Source organism: Empidonax traillii, unplaced genomic scaffold (genome assembly GCF_003031625.1).
Source record: "Empidonax traillii isolate 1590-97213 ecotype Southwest subspecies unplaced genomic scaffold, ASM303162v1 scaffold255:size705445, whole genome shotgun sequence".
NCBI lineage: Eukaryota > Metazoa > Chordata > Aves > Passeriformes > Tyrannidae > Empidonax > Empidonax traillii.
The window spans coordinates 607,241-629,630 of record NW_020955448.1 but is presented as its reverse complement, the minus strand read 5'-3'; the positions used below and the strand labels follow the sequence as shown (position 1 = coordinate 629,630).

General features: G+C 48.6%; 1 protein-coding gene across 8 annotated transcripts in view; it reads right to left on the bottom strand.

Moving 5' to 3' along the window:
- SLC4A4 (solute carrier family 4 member 4) overlaps positions 1-22,390 on the bottom strand; it is a 135,390-nt gene that overhangs the window by 63,850 nt on the left and 49,150 nt on the right. For all 8 annotated transcript variants that reach the window (XM_027889204.1, XM_027889205.1, XM_027889210.1 and 5 more), the window contains one exon: positions 12,862-13,041. In XM_027889204.1, coding sequence (XP_027745005.1) covers positions 12,862-13,041 — 180 coding nt within the window. The remainder of the gene's footprint in view (positions 1-12,861; positions 13,042-22,390) is intronic.

Here is a 22,390-nt window from a genome sequence, read left to right as displayed (position 1 = left end):
TGCCCCAGCACTCTTCCCTTTTTAGAAAAGCACATAATTATGTTAATAAACAACAAAAGTATGAGATTAGTCATAGCACTGCAGCGAAAAGAGTCAAGTCACCAACCTTGGATTAGCTGGAGCTGTAATGAAGGCGTGCTAAATATTCTCACAACCCCAAAATAACATTCAAATGCACTTGAGGGTTATCTAGGGTCCTCCAAACCCATCAGCCATGGAGAGAGAAAATTAAGTTGCCTAAAGGGAGGTCTGCAGGTTTAGGAAATCCAAGGAATGGATACACCAGAAATTTTTTTTACTGCAAACAATCTATCTCCTCTTCTCCAGAAGAGCAAAGAAATGCTCTCTTTCACAGGTATTATATCCCCATTTTTGGAAAATAAAGGGGAAGAAAACACATCCCCAGCTTCGCAAACACTGCCAAGTTTCAGTTACAAGCCTGCAGCTCCAACTGTTGTGAAATTTGGGATGTCCTGAAAGCCAACCCTCTCCACGGCTGGTACCAGCTGCGAGCTGTGACAGCACACAAGTCATCCATAGGATTTGGCTTCTCCATAAGGAATCCAGGAGGAATATGGTTTGCTAAAACCTGTTTTGCTCCAGTGATGGGGGAAAGACATTAGGCAGAAGCTGGGGAACAGGACCTTCATCCACAAATCCTGCCCAGCTGCTGACTTTTCCAGCTTTTTAACACTGAACCCTCCAATATTAAAGAAGCACTGCAAGCACAGAAAACACTGTATTCCTCAGGCACAGGTTTTGGACAAAAATCCACATGTGTTACCACTCTCACACGGAAGAAACAGGGTATCTTGAGACTGGAAATGCACCCTGAACGCAAAGGAAATGTTTGCTGGAGCAGGATGGACACAGCTGTCCAAGGCAGCTCCAGCCAGAAGGGTGGGCAGGGTGCTGTGACCACCACCACCAGCTCTTGCCAGACATTTTCCATGCAGGACAAGAGTCAGCACCCGACCTCCCACAACAGGTGGGAAGAAGCCTGGCTCACTTGTGACTCAAGGGGAAGGTCAGCAACTGCATCACCGCTTCCAAGGGGAACTCCAAGGGGAGCTGCTCATCTCCCTGACTCTGACTTGAGAAAGATCCCAACCCATGGGAGGAATCCTTTTTTACAAGCCCTTTATCACAACAACGGGGAGAAACTATGAAAACATCTGGCAATCCATTGAATGACAGCTGAGTCAAAATAATTGGGAAAATGAGAACGCTCCTCCTAAGCACTGCTGAGGGAAAATAGCCCTTTCACATTACTGCACTTCCAAAGGAAAAGCAGGACAAGCTGTGCGGATACTGTGGCAGCTTGTCCGTGAAGACAGCCCTGCTCATCCTCCCGGGATCAATTTACAATAAGCCCCGATGAGGGGGGAAGGCTCCCAGCAGAGCCACACTTCGGGAAAGCTGCACAACTCCCAGGCCAGCCGGGGCAGTGGGCAGCGATCTGCCGAGTCCAACTCTGGTCCCATCTGTGCTCTGTTTCTCCCACTTGTGACTGAGGGAATTCTTTGGTTCCAAAAGCCTGTGGCCCTTAGAAAGTGAGCTAAGTAAAGGGTAAAGGACAGGGAGAATGGATACCAGGAATAGTCCTGCCAGCGTGGCGGAGCAGCACAACACGCTCCCTGCAATCTCGCCTGCTCCCAGGTTTCCCCACGTAGCCAGAGCAGCTCCAGCCTGGGTAACTATTTATATCAGCAATCCACCCGGCACTTCAGCAGATGCTCAGCTTTAAATATGGCTTTAAATCTTCTTGAAAGCAGCCAGGCTAAATATATGCTCTGGGTTAAATTTGTTCCTGGTGCTGCCCTGGATCAGGGCTCTCGTTCTGCCCGCCCTGCTCCTATAGGTGCTGGCACAAGCTGTCCTGGCAGTCTGTCCTTGTCCCACCGAGGTCCCTCACATCACTACAGCAAAGCAGGACCAAACCCTCAGAGGAGGTGATGCTGGAACGTCCCAACAATCAAAAATTGCTCGCATGCAACCCCACATGTGGTTTTGTCTGCAGCTGGAAGCTTCTCATTTACTGCCAAAGCCCTAAAGGAACCCACAAGACAAAGAGCAATCTCATTCCAAAGGCAAACAATTCATTACAAAATAACTGCCTGTTTTGCATATACACACAAATGTATTTTAAGTAGGCAAGGTAAAGGATTTAAAAATCTTCCCTCTGACATAGCTGGAATAAAAAACATACCGAGCTCAGCAGAAAGCCCCCAGCACCGTTAATCCGGGGCAGGTCCCAAGGCACGCTGCCCATCCCGTGACCTTTAGCAGTCCCCTGATCCCCCCTCCCCTGCATGATGACAGGGAGGAGCATCACTGGGAGTTGCAAGATGCTGCAAAACCCTCGGGCCAGGCCAAAGGGAAGTCTAAATGACTCTGGGATTACTCTAAATTAGGAGTTTAGAGTGTGGGCTTGCTATCTGAACTCTACAGCTGACAGAATTTAACTGGGAAAAACCCCACGTGAATAATGGAAAGCAGCATATTCCGTTCTCCCAGAGCTGTTTCTTTTGCCTCCAACCAGCAAACGGGATTCTACAGGCTGTGACAGTCATTTATCTGAACAAGTCCATCCCCAAATAATCCCCATTTCTTGCAGCAGACATTAACAACTGCTCTGGATGGCACTACTTTCCTGCCGCTAGGAATGTGGAGTATGTTTCAAGCCCTGCTTTAATGCAAAGCCTAGACTAATCCCCCTGGAGAGCTTTAGCTGGCATTTGCCAAAGGAGCAATTGTTGCCACTAAATACATTTATACTGTTTGATGGTGAGCAGTTTCCTTCTGCAGCGTGAGCTCCCATTCCCACGATGAAATGCACGCTGGAATGAAACCACTTGCCTGCATTTCTTCTTTTTCTACAGACTCATCCTTCTGAAGTTTCCCATCCTGGGCAATTTACCTCGCAACAGGCTGGGACAAGAAAACCATGATATGCAAAGTAGGCAGAAAAGTCCCACACAGATAAAGGGAAACCCAAATAAGAGCAAGGCCAACAAAGCAGGGTCAGGCATGTTCTCTAGGAATACCCAAAGCACAGGGCAGAGCCTGTGTCTGGCTGAGTCAGCACTCTGCTGGGCAGCAAGGAACAGGCAGCACCTTTTCCTCAGCGTCTGGAGCCCGACGGGTTTGTGAGATGCCCCAGAAAGCTTTGAGAGGCCCAAGGACCAAACACCACACACCGAAATCCTCCCACATCCGTGACACTCCTTCCCAGCCTCAAAGCTTCCATTGCCCCTGTGGACTTGAAACCACGCAGTTCTGGGCGACTTCTGTCAGCGCATCTCCTCGTCAGGAACCGATCCGTGCTACCCACCTAACTGCCCTCAGACAGCTCCCAAAACTTTGTGGAGCCGTCACTTGCCATCCCCCCAGTTTGTTCTTTTCACACAGCCCGTTCTACAGGCATCACAGCTCCCCCAGGGCACGGTCACCACCCTCTTACTGGGACAGAGCTCTCAGGCAGGGAATTCACAGGGGTTCATCTCCCTCGCAGAGAGAGACTCACTCACCTAGACCACAGCCCATGGAATACCTTCATTTAGCTTCTCCCAGCCTGTGTGACACCCATCTCTGCCCAGATTTGGTGCCAGACACTTGCTAAGTGCCTTGACATCTAAATCTTGAGGTTTCAGAACAGCTTTTCTGCCCTCTGTGCACCAAGCATACCACATTTCGCTGCCTCCAGCCAGCTCTTCCCGACTGCTCTTCAGTGCATGTCCTTCTTTTTTCCTGACTGATGACTCACATCATAAGAGCTACTTATCTGCTTGAAAGACACCACCACCCCTACCCCAAAGCCACAGTGCCATCAGTGCTCTGCAGCCAAGGGCGGCGCCGTCGCCACAGCACTGCCAACTGCTGTCCTAATTTACGGATCCATTAGCAGTACCATCCACCCCCCCCCACCCTCAGACTCCCCAGCTCCCACAGGGCTCTCTGGTGGATCACAGTGGAGCTGGGTTATCAGGGAGAGCCTAAAGGCCAAGCCTGGGCAGTCCCAGCCTTATGGAACTGCCCTTGGAGCAGGAATACAACAGGGGGTAACTGCTGGAGGTCTCCACAGAGCAGGATGCTCAGAGCACCTCTCCTCTCATGCCCAGCCGTGCAATTCACAGGGTTTTCCACACCCACAGCTCAGGGCCCAACCAAACAGCGCTGTTCCATCAGATGAACTCAGTTCCCACTGTTATATTTAAAATATCTACGTCTCCAGTTGGAAGCAACACTTGAACACATCCCAGTACCACATTCAGGCTGGGACTAGTCCATTCCTAGGTTTCCTTATGAAGAGCAGGAAAGGTTCTGCTGATTTATGCATACTTCTACTTCCATTTAACTGCTGAGGTCTACAGTGCCCTTTCCAGGGAATATCCAAGTCTTAAGGAAAAGGCACCAAAAGGGCTCTGCCTTTTTAGAGACGTAAATCCGGCCGGGCAAATTCAAACACATCTATCCAGAACCACTTACATTTTGGTTAACATCTGCTTTCCTCTCCAGCTTGCAGATGACCAAGCTCTTCCCTACACATAATTGTGATGTACTTAATATCATTATTTTAAAGTTCACCCAGTGGGTAAGAAATCAGCAAATAAATCCAAGCAAAGACTCTCCCCTGCTTGAACAGATGTCGGATCAGGATTCAAAGCTGAGCAGAACAGCCCACAGCTCTCAAGGATTTCTTTTCAGATATCACACAGATTTATTCTACCAAATATACCATTTTTCTGAGAAATGGCTGACGCTGAAAAAGCGGAAAGGAAATAATTTGCAATGATCAATGTCCCAGAGCTGAAGCCTTCTCTGCCCTATCTTGTTTATTCTTCAGGTTTATGACAAGGAAATCTCAATTTCCATTTCCTTTGGTGGCAGCTCTTTGGCTGCCAGTCCTTCAGGTCACAGCTGAAAGAGCCAATTTTGGCTTATCACAAAAGTCAGAGAGATAAAAGGCAGAAGAGATAAAAGAAAGGCAGCTCTTGCCTCTTGTTAACTTGTTGTTTCTTCAACGCGTGAACACATTCACGACACAGCATCTGCTCCAAACCTCAGAGCAAGATCACCATTCCCAAAATAACCCCAGCAGGAAGAGAAACACTGGAGTGGGTCCTTGGACACGACCCACAGCTGCAGAAGACTAAGCCTGAACACAGGCCTTGCCTCAAGAGCTATTTGTAAGGGCATACTTAGGCTTGGGTTTTGTGAACTATGACAGATACTTATTTATTTCAGGGTTCCCAGTTACACAAAGCCCACACTAAGGCAATGTCCACAGGGATGCAGAGAGAGTGTGGAATTGACTGATGTCTTTTTTTTTTTTTTTAACACTCCCATTTGGTCATTCCAGACTGCTGGCACTCAAGTAAAGCAGGTTTTTGGCCTCAAGATCTCTGGTTCACCCTCAACATGTTTCTTAATCATCTAATTCCCTAACAGCTTCCCCGTGCAATCAAATTTATCTGCATTATCTTTGTGCCAGCTCGATCTGGAGGAGAAGATGAATGTGGGGTGCCAAGTGAAGAAGGGAGAGGCCCAGGAAGGCCTGGTATCAGGGAGTTCTGCAGACATCCCTACACCGCTCTCCACGACTCTGCTAAAACGTCAGTTGATCCCACTCATTAGATCAGCAGCATCTGCTGCCATCCCAGAGCCGCCATCTGTGCACTCATTTCCCAAACCCACAATCCCAACTGGAGGAGGTTAGTAGGTCACGGGCATAATGCTCTGCCCCTCCTGGGATGAGAGGAGAGTCGGCTCCAAGCTGCAGGAAGCACCGAGAGCCCCTCTGCCACCCATCCCGACACTCTCCCACCCCTCCCAGAAGTGGCCAAGCGCCCCTTTCCAGGGCAAAAATGCCAGAAGTGACAGGCAAACCTATCCCAGCTTTTCTGATGGGCAGCAGATTTTAGAGTGTGGAATTAAAAAAAGGACAGGAGCCTCAAGAACAACCAGACCAAGGATCACCATTTGAAACAGTCCTGACAGGAGGAGTTCAGTGAGATTCACAAAAGCCAACTGAAAACACAAAGTAGGGCTCAGAGAAGAAAATCCAGGTGATGGCTATACTGAGACTAGATAATAAACTCGTACATAGGAACGCAGGGCTTTGGGATGGATTGTTCCCACACTGTCCAACAGATTTGCACTGAGTTTAATCCAAAAAGGGCAGCTTTGCAGTGCCAAACATCACCTCCCCGGGTCAGCTAGAAAAACAGCTCCGGCTTCAAATCAAAATGCTTCTAAACGAGATTTTTTATTTTTTCCCCCACATGGTAAATTCCTTAGACTTTTCTGTCCCTTAGCAGTTTCACGTGAACACAGGGAACAGAATTAAGCAAAGAATTAAGGTGGCTTAGGTAATTATAGCGGCACATGCTATCAGTTCAAGACAGAAGATTAGCACAGCGAGCTCCCAGTTAAAGGCTCTTCCCCACACTGGCAAAGGAACTGGCCTCTTCTTTTTGCTCTATCATCATGAACAGCCTACCATGTCAAAGTGGCAACACAGACCCCGCAAAAACTTCCCAGGAGTGCTTTTGCTGGTACTTAAACACTGAAGAAGTTCCAAGCTAAAGTTGAAGAACTGCTTGCAATCCACCAAAGTAGGCAGTTACACACCCCATGGCTTTAAACTCAACATAAAGGTTATATTGAATTATTTTCTTCCACAATTACATGACTAATTGTGTTGCCTGGGGCCAGGGGAGATTTCTAAGAAAATAGCCTGCTCAGGAAAAAAGCAGCAAAGATCATTCTTAAACAAGAAAGGCTCAGTGGTAGAGCTGCAAGCAAAGATGCAGTTAATCGAGGCAGAAGTCACCAGGAAATGAAAATGCTCAGTGTCACTCACACCTTTCCCAAAATCAAGGGATTTTGAGACTGATCATCTGTGCAGGTTATTTTTTCTGTTCTGCCCAGACCCCGTTTATCAAATAATTCTTGTTATTTTATCTCAAACTTTGCCACCACTAATTCAACATTAATCAACAGCATTTTGCCCCCCCTCTCCCAAGAGGAAGTTACAGCCATAGAAGAATCTTAACTTTCACTCAACCAAAAACTATTTGTATCAGTTCCTCAAGGTGACGAGAAAACTGAGAGGTGTGCCCCGAGGGTGACAGCATTTGGGTGTCAGAGCCAAAAGGGCAGCAAGAAGTGTTTGTACTTCTTACTCAAATTAAATTTTTTACTTCAGGGTCATGGATTTTGATCACTTCACGTAAACAAGCAAAGTGAAATTGCTCAACAGCCCTGCCGTCTATATTGGTGTTACTGCCATGGCAACTGCTGTGGTTGGTTTTTCAGGATGAAAACAGTGGAGGCAGGTTTTAAAAGCTCCCTGAAGGGCTGACAGTGTGCCTTTAAATGCACTGCCCCAGGAATAATCCTCACCAAAAGCCCATTATCATTTCTCAATGGGTTCATTCCCCCTTCCTCCCGCAGCGGCTGCTCCTGCCAGACACGTCCAGTTGAATTCTGAACACAGAATTCAGATCTGAACAATTTCATCCTGCTCTCTGCACAGGTGGAAAATTCCCTCCTGTTTATTCACAACATCCAGGCCCAGGTGTTTGTGACAGCTTCTCAGCATGCCCTTCAGCACCAGCCTGACAGCATCACAACCCAAGGAACACCGAAATCCTAGAAACACCAGGCACTTTCTGAACCCTACAGGAACACCAGCCAGTCCTCCTGAAGCACCCACAGCCCCGCTGCAGCTGAAGGGGACCGACATGAATCCCAAGTGACATGACCGCTGCTGGAAACACAACACACAAGGAATGGATCAGGCTGCAGGATGGAATTTCAGCCCACACTGTCGATTTCTGTTGAGGAACCACACACAGTGGCAAAGATAGGGCTGGGTTGGTTTGTGTGGCTGAACAGTCCTTTCCTAAAAGGACTCTTTGGTGGCATTTCAGAGGCTGGGGAATGACCAGAGCAGACAGAGAGTGTGGGAAGCGTTGCTGCATTAGGGTGAGATTTATTTTCACTCACACGAGGTCCCTGACATAGTTGTCCCTTTGAAGACTTTCAACACCAGCTCCTGGGACTTGCCAGAGGGCAGCTGGCAGCAGGGAGAAGGGCAGATGCCACATGCCACCTCTGAGCATGTCCCTGTGCTTCCTACGGGTACTCCAGCCATGCCCATAGTTCATCAGTCAGTCCTAACGTGCACTTAACTTATCCAGGGACAACTGTTTCCTTCCTCCAACCCTCACTCTCAAAAACAACTTCACAAATGACCCCAAAGGGAAAAAAATCCCAACTCTCACACTTTTCAGGGCAGGAAGAGGATCAATCTCCTGCTCTGGAGGCACTCTGCGTTTGCCTCAACAACCAGATCATTTGCTGCTATTGCTTGTGGGAGTCTCAGGACACTCCTAAGGGAGGAGAAGGACTTTAGCTCTACCTTTTAGCACACCCAACCAAAATGTGGACTTCGCATGGGAATAAAAGAATCCAAACGTGAGCTCCTTTCCCAGCTGTCACAAGCAAGGAACGAAAGCTCCGTGCTATACACCCTGCATTTACCTAAAGAAGGTGTGTGTTTGGTCCAAGAGAAGTGCAAATGGTATTAAACAATCCCAAGAGATCACAACAAGCACATGCACAAGTCAAGCTGAAAAAGAAAAAAAAAAAAAAAAAAACAAGAAACCCAAAAAACAACCAGGAGTTCAGGCAAGGGGTGTTGCAAAGACAGCAATTTTTTTAATTAGCTGTCTGAGTAAAGCCCTGCACTCTTGCCAAGAAGGAAAGGAAAGTCTTTGCCTGGGGCGACAGGTCACATCTAGGCTCAACCTCATAACACCACATGCCTTCACCCCACCCAAGGGCCTCACTGGGAGCTGGGGGGCTTTGCAGTGAGGCACAGGAACAACAGAAATGCCGTGGCATTCACACTGACACAGGGCAGGGTTACATCTGATATTAGGGAGAAATCCTTCCCTGTGAGGGTGGGCAGGCCCTGGCACAGGCTGCCCAGAGAAGCTGTGGCTGCCCCATCCCTGGCAGTGTCCAGGACCAGGTTGGACGGGGTTTGGAGCAACCTGGGCTAGTGGGAGGTGTCCCTGCCCATGGCAGGGTATTAGAATGAGGTGCTCTTGAAGGTCCCTTCCAACCAGGTCCCTGCCCACCTAAGCAGGGTCATATCCCAGGCTGACATCCAGACCCAGCACCGGCTGTTTCTCCTGGCATTACCCAACCCTCCCCTGGTAGGGTGGGAGCTGATGGAGCGCTGTGTCCGCAGGCAGGGCTCACCTCCTCACCTGCACCCTTCCCACAGCCTGCCTGCCCCGAGCACCTTCCCAAGCCCTTTCCCATGGACACAGCCAGCTGCACCCCGACAGCCTCTCCGACGGGCCCCCAGCTATGCATGTTTGCAAACGAAGCAGTAATTAGTTCTGTGTTAAATTAATTTACCTCTGCAACTGCACTGTGTGGGACCTAAACACGCTCCCTGCAGGACTGCAAGGGCAGAAGAAGGCCTGCTTCAGCTGACCCCGCCACCCAGGACCAAACCACGAGCCCGCCGTCCGGTTCTTGAAGATCAAAACACCAAAACTCCCGTTTATTCATGGCAAAGTCTCCCTGACCGCCTTCCCTATGTAAATACCAATACAAAAAAACCTAAGCTCTTTGGCCATCCTGCCTGGTACTTCTCAACTACAGTTGTTGCTCTCACTGTGGTGAACTGAAGCTAAAAGCTTCTGGAAAATCAGGAAAGAAACTGGATGGCTGAAAAATCCAGTAACACTAATAGGAAGACTCTTGGCACAGCCCTGCCTGCGCTGCATCTGCTGTGCTAAGTAGGTTCATTTATTTCCATCCTGTAGCTGTCTCCTGCTATTTATAGCTGTTGCCTTAATGAACTTTCGAGGTAGACACCAAGCCTGAGCCTTCCTAAATTGATGTTTAAATATCCTTGTTCAATTAATTCGATCCTGTTATGAACGGACGGTCCCATAGCCGGACTGGCAACTGCCGCTCCTCACTGGAAATCACAGAGTCACAGAACGGCCTGGGCTGGAAGGGACATTAAAGATCACCCAGTTCCAACACCCACCTTCCACTAGCCCAGGTTGCTCCAAGCTCTGTCCAAACTGGCCCTCTCTCTTTCTATATGGGTCCTCTCATCTCTCTTTTTAGGGATTCCAAAATTTACATTCTGCAGTTATATTTATCCACCTGGCAACATTCTGACTTCTGACCAAAATGAGGTTATACTCTCTTCAGGGATGCAAGCACTGAGAGAATTCTATTCCGCGGCAGCAACAATTTGTCAGGCACACAAGTGATTTTAACCAAGTCAGTGAAAGTATTGCAGCCCCTGGGTTTGGGCCAGGGAGGTGAGCCAAACTGACTTGGAGGGCAATCACACAAGGAGAAGAAACCCCTTCCTAGATCAAGCAGAGATGCATTTCCTCGTGGGAAAATCTCTGCACGTCTGTAGTAAAGAATGAGGAAGAGGGAAATGGACTCAGAGAAACTTCTGTCTGCCTTTCTTGTTCCTCCCTTGTCTCATCCCTCACAAGCAGCAGCAAACTACCCCATCCTCTTCTTGCTGAGATTTAAGCACTGGCCCACCCGATGAGGCAGCACCAGGCAGGATAACCACTGCTAAAAAGTGTTTCCTCCTTGCTGGCCCTAAGTGGAAACCAGGGCCGGGCTGGTTAAAGGAGGTGCTGGGATGTTTCACCTTGGGAGAGGGATTTGTCATCGTCTGCAGTGTCAGCAGTCCTGCTTGAGAACCAGGGTGTGAGCACTGAAGTTCTGTGAGCGCAGAGACAGCCCCTGCAGGCCTGGAATGTCCTGAAAGGGTTCTGAGGAGGGAACATCGCCTTCCTGCCTCCTCCTCAGTCTATCACAGCAGCCCTGTCTGGATTTGTGAAGGAGGCATCTTTCCCAAGCAGTAATTTCCTTAGGATAAAACAGATCTGTACACGTTCGATCTCCAGATGGGAGAGCTGAAGGTTGTCTATAAACTACTGAAGTTTGGCTTGTTTGACTAAACTGGCCACAGATTAAAAAAAAATGACTGATGTTTCCAGACTGCACTGATTCCCAAACACAGAGGTGCAGTGTGACCAGTTTGGAACCGGGACAAAACTTTTCTAGGGAAGGTTTGCATTTCTGGACCTGTTTACCGTGTTCCCAGTATCCACAGACATGTTCCATCGGGTTCAGTTGTTGTGGGATGAACAGCTTGACCTGGTGAGTCAGATCCAGATTTGGTGCAGTTTTCACCAGAGAAGCTGACAAATCATTTTCAGGTAAGATATCATGGTCCTTAGGGACAGATCAAGAAATTCAAGTACCAATAACTACATCAACAGTACTTTCATTCCTGCTCTGCTAAACTACACAGCCCTTACCCATATTTCAGCTTCTGATACCCCACCCTCTCTCCTGACAGCTGCCTCAGATATATGTAATATAGTTCACTCCACTTTTCTCCCAGCTCAAAGTTGCTGCTCAGTATTTCCCAGATCTTTGTTTCTAATGCCCTTTAGAAATTGAATTTGAGCAACCTACCCCTCAATCAATGCCTGTTAGGGGATGAAGATTAAAAACCCGGGGTCCTAACTGGGGTTTCTTGCCAGGATTGCCAGTACTGGACACGTGGTAGGTGCTGACTGGAGAGAATTGGACTCTCTTGTGTGATACAGCAGGAGGATAGAGAGGAAAGGCTTCTGGCATGCAAAAAGATAGGAAACACAATTCAAGTCAGCTCTGAACACAAGGGTTTCAGAAGAGAAAAAAACCTGGGGATATGAGGCAAGCTGTAATTCAACACAGTAATCCGAACTACCTCTCTCCTTTACAGAGCCCTGAACTAACCGAGCCAGCTTGTAAAAAGATCTGGCCACCAGCGAGAAACAGCAAGTCCCTGCAAGGACCTGGAAAAGGATCCGGATACGTGAGATGGGGAACAACAGAGAAAAGGTCCCAGTGATGGGGTATGAACACTGTTACGTGGGATACCTGGAATACTGAGTGCTATTTATGTGCTCATATTCCAAAAATCTGCACTGCAAAGAGGTCGGGGGGGAGGGGGGGGGACAAGGCAATAGGAAAATTCCCAGGTGGGGAGAGCTGGAGAGACTGCACATTTTTACAGGCAGATATAAGTGTAGATGAGAACATACTAAGGCACAGAAACAACAGAGACAAAAAATGCCACTAACCCTTCCTCAACTGACACAGAAACAATGATGGACTAGGAAGAGCAAACAGAATCTGGGACCTGCCTTCCTTTCCAGGTGCTGCTCTCTGAAAAGAATAACAGGGCATGCGAAACAGACCCCACCTGCCTATCAAAATCCAGATATTCAGCCCCTACAGAAACTTAAACATACAGCAATGCTACATTTTGTTCTTCTTTTTGTCTGCACGACTTTAAACTGGTTAATTACTGATGGGAAAGAAGTTATTAGCACCACAAGTCAGTGACATACCAAGTCAAAACCAAGGGGTGCTGGAATCCCAGAGGGGGTACATGCCCCAGAGCCAGGGCAGAAGCTGCAATAGATCTGCCCAGGCGCCTACTCAGTTTTTGCCTTTGCCTGCTATCTCTTTACACACAGTGTCAAATTGCCTTTAAGCAGTTGGTCTGTTCCTGGCTGGCATTCACTCAGGAGCCAACTCAGGTGATACTGAGGGATGAAATATCTGCTCCAGCCTCTGCCTTTTCCGAGCCACAGCAGCCATTCCACAGCAACTGGCTAAGACTACTCCAACAGTGCAACGTGAGACGAGTGTTTTCACGGATCAAGTTTCCTCCTCCACGAGCAGATCCCTAGACAACAGACCACTGTAGTGAGAGACAACTGAAACAGGACTTACTGAGTGGTTTAAGGATGCTGCTGCTCGTCTCATCGGCGTTCTCTACGTCTGATTTGTCCGAGTAGTTCTCTGAGATTTTCTCCTTTTCTTTCTTTTCTTTGTGCCCAGGTCTTCTCCTGTGACGCCTCCTCCTCCTGTAGCTCTTCGGCACGTGGACCCCGATGTAAATCGTGTGGTGCCCTGGGGAACACAAGCACACAAGTATTAACTCCAGCTCACGGCACTTTGGGCATCACTGGCCAGCACAGTTCACACTGCCATTCGTAGAATCCCAGACTGGTTTGAGTGGGAAGGGACCTTAAAACCTATCCAGTCCTAAAACCTGTCCCTGCCATAGGCAGGGACAACTCCTACTATCCTAAGTTTTTCCAAGCATGATCCAACCTGGCCTTGGACACTGCCAGGGATGGAGCAGCCACAGCTTCTCTGGGCAAACCTGTGCCAGGGCCTCCCCACCCTCACAGGGAACAATTTCTTCCGTATATCTAACCTAAATTTCCCCTCTTTCAGTTTTAAACCATTAATCCTTGTTCTATTCCTGTCTCACTCAAATAGGCAAGTGAACTATCCTTCTATGCTGGCCTAGCATCAATTAGTTCTGTTTTTATTGCCTTCCAGTGTGAGCTTGGACCTCTGCAGCTTCCATTTGGAAAAGTATTTTTTGTACCTTCATTTCTGAGAGCATACGCCAGTGCAGACTCTCTGGTAATTTTTGTCCTTGTGACTCGTTTAAATATAAAACAGAAGGCCATCATACTCATTTTGTAATTTTGACTAGAGTGCTCTCCAAACACATTCTACACTAATTTTTCCATTTGTTTTACCAAATACATCAGCTGGACTTAACAACTACCATGTGCCAACTGATTCAGCTTAATTGAAGAGCTTAGGCCAACAAAATCTACATCACTTGAGAGTGCAGTCTATTGTATAAGAAGTGTCAAAGTGCCATTAGGTACCTCTATACAGGTGCCCTTAGAGAGGTCCCATGTTCTAGTACCATTAGGGTGTTGTAACACAGCAGAGGAGGAGGGACTACTCTCAGAAGTTCCTGTCAATTCCCGAGCACTCCTCAATTTCCAAAACAAAAATTAACATTACAATAACAGAGTGAGTGCCAAATGTCATATGCTGCATGTAAACCCCAGGGATGCCTTTCCCCTTGCGCTGAGACTCTCTTTTCAAACCAAAGCACCGCAGCCACATTTGCCAATTGTTAAGTTGAGTTTGATAAAAATGTTTTCTTTTCGGGGCTTTCTGCACTTCTGCCCCATCCAACCTGGCCTTGGACACTTCCAGGGATGGAAGGAACAGAAATGCAGGGTTGAGCAGGGTACAAACTCAGAACAGTGACAGGAGAACAGTGGCGTGTGTGCTGCCCCCAGCCCGGCGTGCCAGCACTGCCATCTGCGAGGAATGGCATCACACCACACAGGGAACAGGCAGGGCCACGGAGGCATCTGCAGCAAGACCTTCGGATCGACACCTGAAGATCCGATTTAGCTCTTGCGTGCCAAAGGAAACCCAGAAAGCTCTCCCAGCAACTGGAAACATCAGCTTTAACGTGGCAGATGGCTCCTAAACGCCGCACAGGGACAGCGAAGGGGAGATCTTATCGGAGCTCGAGCAGGAGCTGCAGGGTGACCCCGGACACACAGGGCACTGGTAGCCCTTCCCAGGGGATTCTCACACCCGAGATTGTATCCAGGAGCCTGATGCGAAAGGTTATTTGTATTAAATGACATCCTCCTTCGAATCACTTGAATTCTGTGGTCAGCTTGATAATAGAAACACATCACAGTAAGCCTGCAGTCTTAATACTTTAATATGCTGCCAACAGAACTGGACAATCTCTTTAATCTTTGGACCACGTGTGTGCAGTACAGATTTTGGTAACATGAAACTCAGTTGCATATACGCAGGCAAACATCTGCATTACTTTGCTGCTTTTCCCTCGTCTGAAGGCAGAGACTTATTTAATGTTGCTGTCCGTGTCCCCACCTCTGCCCCCTCCCAGTCTCTTCACGGAGGCCAAGCAAGACATTTTCCTCCTCTGTGTATTTCAAGTGTTTGGCATCTGTTTATATTGTTCCAAATGCTGAGATAAACTTCTAGGCTCCCTTCCCAAAGCGCCTGGAAGGAAACAATTGACACATACTCTCAATGCACCGGGCTCCTGAGACATTTCCGACTCACCGGGGGGAGCCCAGCCTTTCCCATGAGAACCAGTGGCTGCAAAAGGCAATGCCTGAGAAATGTAACGTGGCACACAGGCACTGGGCTGGGATCCTACGGCTTGGGGACGCTGGGAAGCACGGAGCCCAGCGCTGAACTGCTCCTGCTAACCCAGGGCCACACTTTGGCCTTGTACTCACTCCCAGCACGGTTCCTCCTGAGGGGCTGTTCCCATCGCCCTCCCCGCTCCCCCCAGGGAATCCATTACCCTCTGTGTGCACCTCAATAATTTTCAGAGCTGTTTTGGCTGACCAGCGTGTATTTCACAACACTTGGACCCCACCTGCAGGTCCCGGTGGCACCGGTTCTGTTCTATAGGACAGGAGTGGGGCTGGGGCTTCCAGCTGCTTATACCAGCTGCTGCTAAAACCCTTGAAGTCTGTGCCCAAGGAGAATCTTTACTGTGCACCAAGCTCACAGCAAAATCATTTCATCTGATTATTAATCAAGCAAGAAATAGTCATCATCACTGAGGTGCTCCTGGAAAAATTCAGTTGAAACCACACCTTTTACTTTATTACAAGCTACTGAAGAACAGCAGTTCATGATTCAGCACCCAGATTTGGAGTCTGGGCACAGCAAACTCCCTGAGTCAGTTCTACTGGTGAAAACGCACTTGTGTGTCACCCCAGCTGAAGTTCTGTGAAATGCAGCACTCCCTCCCCTTCCCTGCCTGCAGGAATATCTGCTCTTCATCATCTAGGCCAGGTTGGACAGGGTTTGGAATAATCTGGTCTAGTCAAAGGTGTCCCTGCCCACAGCAGGGTTTTGGATTTAGGTATCTTTAAGGTCCCTTCCAACCCCAAACCATTGTGAAAGAACACTTTATTTATGATCCTCTCCATTTTTAAGCGTTAACTCTTTTAAGAAAAGGGTGGCAGTGGAATGGCTTTTGCTTAGCAAAAGCAAAACTTGGTCACTTGGAGAAAGGAGCCAAAAGTTACAGGATCAAAGGATAAAGTCTGCCTGCTACATCTGAGAAGGAATCCCTTCCACCAAGACTGTGTTCTTGAGACTCAGAGCCTGGTCAGACCAGCTCATAAAGGATCTCACACTGGCACTTCAGAAGGAAACAAGATCAAAATCTAATATTAAAAAATGCATGAAGGACTGAAAATGAGCTGAGCATCAGCAGTTTTCACCCAGCCCTTGTTTCTTCTCTCAAGGCTCCTTTCCACAGGACAGGGAGAGTCACATTAAACCCGGTGACCCCCCCGACAGGTTCACATGGTTACAGCTGACATGTCCACAGAGCCAAAACCTTCTCCACCAGCTCTGGCCACTCGCACCCCCTCCCACATTGGGCACCCCCTCGTCCCCAGGCTCTCAGGGGCAGATGCTTTGGGCCACCCTCACCACGGGCTCTTCTCGGGAGGAGTCACCCGAGAGGGGCAGGGGACGCAGCCCACCACATGCTTCGTCAGCAGAAGACGGCACAGCTTGGTGGCCGAGGGGCTGGCACGTCACCAAGCCTCCAGAGACGTGGCACTGGCCAGGACGCTGCTGGGATCGCAGCCAGGCTGCTTTTCCAACCCAGCGGTGGCGGCAGAAGGTGCTTCTCATTTTGTGTGAGAGTCGAAGGAAATTAATGACACAAAAAGCTGATGGCCCAGAAGGACAAATAAATCAGAGGGATGATCCATTTTAAAAAGGGGAGATACTAAAAGTAGCGCTAAGGAAGTCCCAAACTAAGCCCTGCTTAGTTTCAAATCAGCTCAAGAAATAAGAACAAAAGGCCGTGCCGTCATGTGCCTGGTGCCCTTAGCTCTACCTGGTTTTAAAGGGAATTACAGGTGCTGGTGGCAGCAGAGGAGCAGATGCAGGATCTACATCCTGACCATCTCCACCCATTAATGCACACGGACACAGACACTGAATTCCACAAGGAACACCAAGCCGTAAGCAGTTCTCTAGATGGGCTGCCCAGGCACAGCCCCAGGCTCACACAGTGGTCCCCACAGGATTTTCAGAACATCCTGATATTCAGGTGACCAATTTTCCACACAAGTAAAAACCCATCGATCAGGGAAAAAGCAGCAGGATTCAGTGATCACTTTGTGGAAATCTGGACACACCAGTTGGAGATACATCAGATCCAAATCCCTTCTTCTATAAACAACAGTAGTGGGCAATGAACTGATTCTTCCATCACGTGGCAGTTTGCCAAGGAAAAGGGTCAGTGTGAATCCATCAGGCAACAGAAACAAGCTCCATAAGGCTGAGTATGGGCTTCACAGTCTGATAAATGCCATCAGGAGAGGAGCCTGCCCTGAGAGAAAGGCAGGAAAGGGCAAAATATAAAAGAGGCTTCAGGAGAGACCACCCTGAGCTACTGTGCCATGGACAAAGGAGAGAAGAAGGGACAAGATTAGAGCAACAGGGATTCTTTTCAAGTCTGCCAGCTCTGACAAAAGAATCCCACATTCATGGTTAGGATTCAAGAGAGGACCCTGCATCAGCAGTGAAGATGCAGTTAATCAAGGGTGGAACTTGTCCAAAGATCATTTTATATATCTGCATTACTGCACTTCATATCCTAACATGCAGTCCTTGACTCAAATCCCTACAAGGGGCAAGGAATGAGCTGTGCAGGGGAAGACAGCATGAGAATTGGAGACTGTTTTTTCCACTTCTTCTGTTAACATCAGACTTCTAAAACTTCAATATCTTTAAAAGGTCAGATCCATCTTCATGTAAAGTGACCTGAAAAGATTCCCATGTAACACCACCACGGTTAGGCAGAGGGGAAGCCTGCCCAGCCATCTGCCTAAAGCTTGCACTCCTCTGTTCCAGACAGCTGATGGATGACCCAGACTGGACCTGTCGGGTTCCTAACAAGATCCAGAGGCCACTCCAAGTGAAACATGTAAAAGGGGAGTTAGCAAAGTCAGTCAGGAGAGTGGCAGTGAAATAAGGGGTGGACATTGCTCAGACAGCACAATGAACATGTGGTGGGGGTATTCTCCCTGAGCTTTATGTAAGCCCTTGCGAGACTCTTACCCACAACCCCATAAGCTGCTTTTCTTTCTCTTCTTTGGAGCTGTGAGAGGTTACAAAAGCCACCGAACCTGTCCTGCTGTGATCTGATCTAATCTGGTCTGGACTACTTGGCTTCCATGGAAAGACAAAGAAGACTTTAAAAACCCAAGGCTTTGGGGAACAGGGCATGGGAGGGGAGCTGTGCTGGACTGTTAGATTTAGCTCTTTGGAAGCATAGTTCTTTTGGAATTTCTGGCATTCTTTAAAATGCTGTCCCCTTCTTGAAACACTCCAAATGACCACCCAAAATAACCAATCTTGGCTGAAAATCTTGGCCTCATTTTCTGTATTTCCATCTCATTAATGACCAAGGCTGAGTAAATGAGTACCAAGTTGTCCTTGGCACTATCAGGTTCAGCAGTTCTGCTATGAGAAGGGAGGACATTCCTGTGTTACCCAGCCCCAGCTCACACTTTTTGGGTTACCTTTTCATTTTAAATGTCCCAGAAGAATCCAGGAAGGGTCATCAGCACAGCTGGGGCTCACAAATGAGGACTGAGCAAAGGCTGTATCAGCTTTTCAATCTCCATGTGAACTGTTATACCCAGTGTTACTGTACCTTAAAAAAAAGAGTTGTTGGGCAGAGGAAGGTGGGAGCAGGCAGTCAAACAAGCCTAGACTTGAATCCTGACTGAGAGAGCTGCTCCCATCCAAGGCTGAAAGGTGCCAAGTGAGACCCTCACCAAAATCAGTCTCACTGCCAGGTCAGAGAGTTGACGACTGTTTCTAAATGGTTGCCCTTGACCATCTCTAAAGGTCAGTCACTGCCAGAACGGTATGGAAACACCTTCCTTCACCTCCCACTGAGCATGTGTTGGCACAAAATTTATCATCACTGAAAAGTAACCACCGCCTCTCCCTCACCACGGGCCCACCATGCCAGCTATTGACTCAGCTGCTCCTCTCCATTTCTCCTGCCCGCACAGCCAACTTATCACTGCCTTGTGTAAAGTCAGTTTATCGCCCTCTGAACTCGGCTTGTAGCTTTTCTCACCCAGCACAGAGCAGGCAGGAATCAACACCTCCCCAGCCCATCCCAGCAACCCCAGAGCTAATGCTGATTCCTGGCAGCAGAGGACAGACATGGGCAGTGACCAGAACAATATCCCATGCAATAACCTGCTGGACACTGCCAAGAGTAAGTAGTCTCCTGCAAAGTGCCATGGAGAATTAAAGCTGAAGAGGAAAAAAAAAAAAATCTAAAAATCTGAAATTCTGATGCTTCAAAGCTGGGAAGATCCAAACCACCCATCTTGTTTTCACTAGCTGTGTGGAGCAGCATTAGGTCCCAGCCTGAGCCTGCCATTCCCAAGTTCATAGAATTCCAGTATGGTTTGAGTTGGAAGGGACCTTTAAGATCACCTCATTCCAATCCCCTGCCAGGGGCAGGGGCACCTTCCACTAACCCAGGTTGCTCCAGGCCCCGTCCAACCTGGCCTTGGACACTGCCAGGGATGGGGCAGGCACAGCTTCTCTGGGCAAACCTGTGCCAGGGCCTCACCAACCCTCACGGGGAAGTTGTGCCAGCTGCTGTATGGAAAGAGAGCAAAAAGGCAGTGCCTGAGTCCTCTGCGTTTGGCTTTTGCAGGAGCAAAGCCTGACTCAGCCTTACCAAAGCAAAATACAGCCTCGTTTATTTCCACACATACATTAAAGGTACCAAAGAATATTAATGAAGTACATTCTGTGATTAGATTTTACCTGATTAATTTTTTAATCACATTTATTTCAGAAGCAATTAGAAACTCTGATATGAAACAGGCCATGTGGTTATTTCTGAGAATGGAGGAGGGCTGCCTGCAGTCACGGATCAAAGACTGAGAGAGGGGATGAGAGGAGAAAAAGAAATCAAGTAAGTGGGTAAATACAGCTCATTTCTCCTACTGTCTGCACGCTGCTAATAAAGGTAAAGATATTCACAGTTGTTTTTGCCCTTTTAGCCTCTCTCCTCATTGATCCAACCATCAAGGACTAATCTTGGGCTTATGGCATCACACAGCTTTCTACCAGCAAAGTGCAATGACACAACCTGGTCAAGAATAGAAAGCAAGGAGGAGGAAAAGCACTAAAATGGAACACGTAGTTATGGAATGTTGTTACAAAATCCATGGTTTAGCCTCTCTGCAGAGTTAGCAGCACAACAGTAAATCCCACAATGATAACAGGATCCAGGGAAAGTTTCCACTAGCAGCATATTTTCCTGAATTCACTCCTACAGCAGTGGTACCTTAGAGATGCTGTCAAAACCTTTACTTTGCCCATCATTTGGAGGGCGGGGCAGGTGTGCTGGTCCCTCTTTCCTACACGTGGAACTGGAGTGCTCCTCGGGCTTTGCAGCAGTGGAGCTGCCAGACCTGAAACCCAGCATCCTCCACCCCACCACGGAGTCAGGGCTGCAGCGAGCCCGGGGGAAGTTACGCTTGGAGAGCCAAGAATACCTTATCTCAGAGGATAAGGTGGAGCTTTACTTTTCCCCTCTTGCAAAATCGGTTATTAAGTAATGTGTTTATGTCACACATACCAACACTCCTCGCAGTGGCATTACAGCAGCACCGCGTTACCTTCAAGGAAAGGAACGCGCAGTGCTCGAAATGAATGGGAAGGGTTCTCTCGCGTGGCTCAGGGCAGTGCCTCTTCCTCATTTCCCCCAGGAAAGCTGACTGGCACTTGCTTTCCTTCCGCGCTGCGCCCCAGACCTGGGCAGACCCCTTGTCTCACCAGGTCACGTTTCTGGGCACCGCCGGCAAAGCAGCTTCTCCTAAATAACATGTAGGGAACCCGTGGCTGAGCCCTCCCGCCGAGACAGGCAGCAGGGAGGGGCTGGCTGCAAGGGAGTCATTTGCAAATGTCAACAGCTGATACCGAAGCGACACATTCCAGCGTAGGACCGGGCTGAGGTTCCATGCCACCTGAGAGAGGCATGAAACCCCCCCGGGAGCAGTCCCAGGGCTGTACTTCTGTCAGGTATGTACAGTTTCTGTTAACGTTACGTTTACTTGGCAATTGTCCCGCACTGAGAATGTCTCAACACCCTCCTGACCAGAAATGCCCTTTCCCCCCCCACCCCTCCTTAAAAAGCCAAGTCCTTCCCTCGCCCCCACATCCTTACATAATCAAATCAGTGGGTGACGTGGTCCCTCAGAGTTTCTATCTCCCTCCCACAGGCATAACCCGAGGGCATCACTGACCAAGCAAGGCATGTTCCTCCCTTGTCCCAAAGAACATGCCAGCCAAGGAGGAATGAGCCAGGTGACATCTTCAAAATTCTGCGTTCACTTGTCTGGAATCAAACAGACTCACAAGCAGCAAAGGCAGCCTGGTTTCGAGGCATGTTATAATGCTTTGTTTAAGAGCTTTCCTGTTCTCTCCTGCAAACTCCTGCAGCCAGGGAATCCCCAGGTTCAACTGCTCTATCACTACACCACCAGCTCTCTTCTGATAAAGGTTACAATTCCCCTTTCCCCCACAGAGGGTAAAGAAAACAGTCTCTCAGCTCAAAATCGGTGAAAGTAAATGAATGAAGAGCCTGCCTAAGAAAATCAGTCAATATTGACAGTAAAAAAATACTTGGGAGAGGAATGGAAAGACGAGGCAAGAGAAGCCAACAATTTCAGGATATGTATGTTGCTTTCTCATGAAAGTAGGTTAAAAATATAACACACACCTGAAGGTAACAATTCCCCTTGCTGTTACCTTCTTCTGCAGAGGATGCAGCCCCTGAAAGCCTTTTAGAACAGCAAGATGAAACCACAGCGTGAAAGTGGGGCAGTAATGGAGGGCACTTTGGAGCTCACAGCTCCAGGCCTCCAGACAGATGCTCTCCTCCTTGAAAACACCCCACTGGCAGTGCAGGAATCTAGCAGGGACTTAAAAGCATCTGCACCAAGTGTCAGCCAAAGGTCTGTACTCTGACGTTTTAGCCCTTCCACTGGATCTTAAACTGACAAGAGGGCAGGGTTAGATTAGATATTAGGAAGAAATTCTTCCCTGTGAGGGTGGGGAGGCCCTGGCACAGGTTGCCCAGAGAAGCTGTGACTGCCCCATCCCTGGAAGTGTCCAAGGCCAACTTGGACGGGGCTTGGAGCAACCTGGGCTAGTGGAAGGTGTCCCTGCCCATGGCAGGTGTTGGGAATCAGACGATCTTTAAGGTCCCTTCCGAGCCAGGGCGCTCTGAGTGTACAGTTCATTCCAGGGAATTAGCTGGCTACACAGCTCCCAGGCTCTCCGGAGGCTCAGCCAAGCAGCTCCAGCTCCA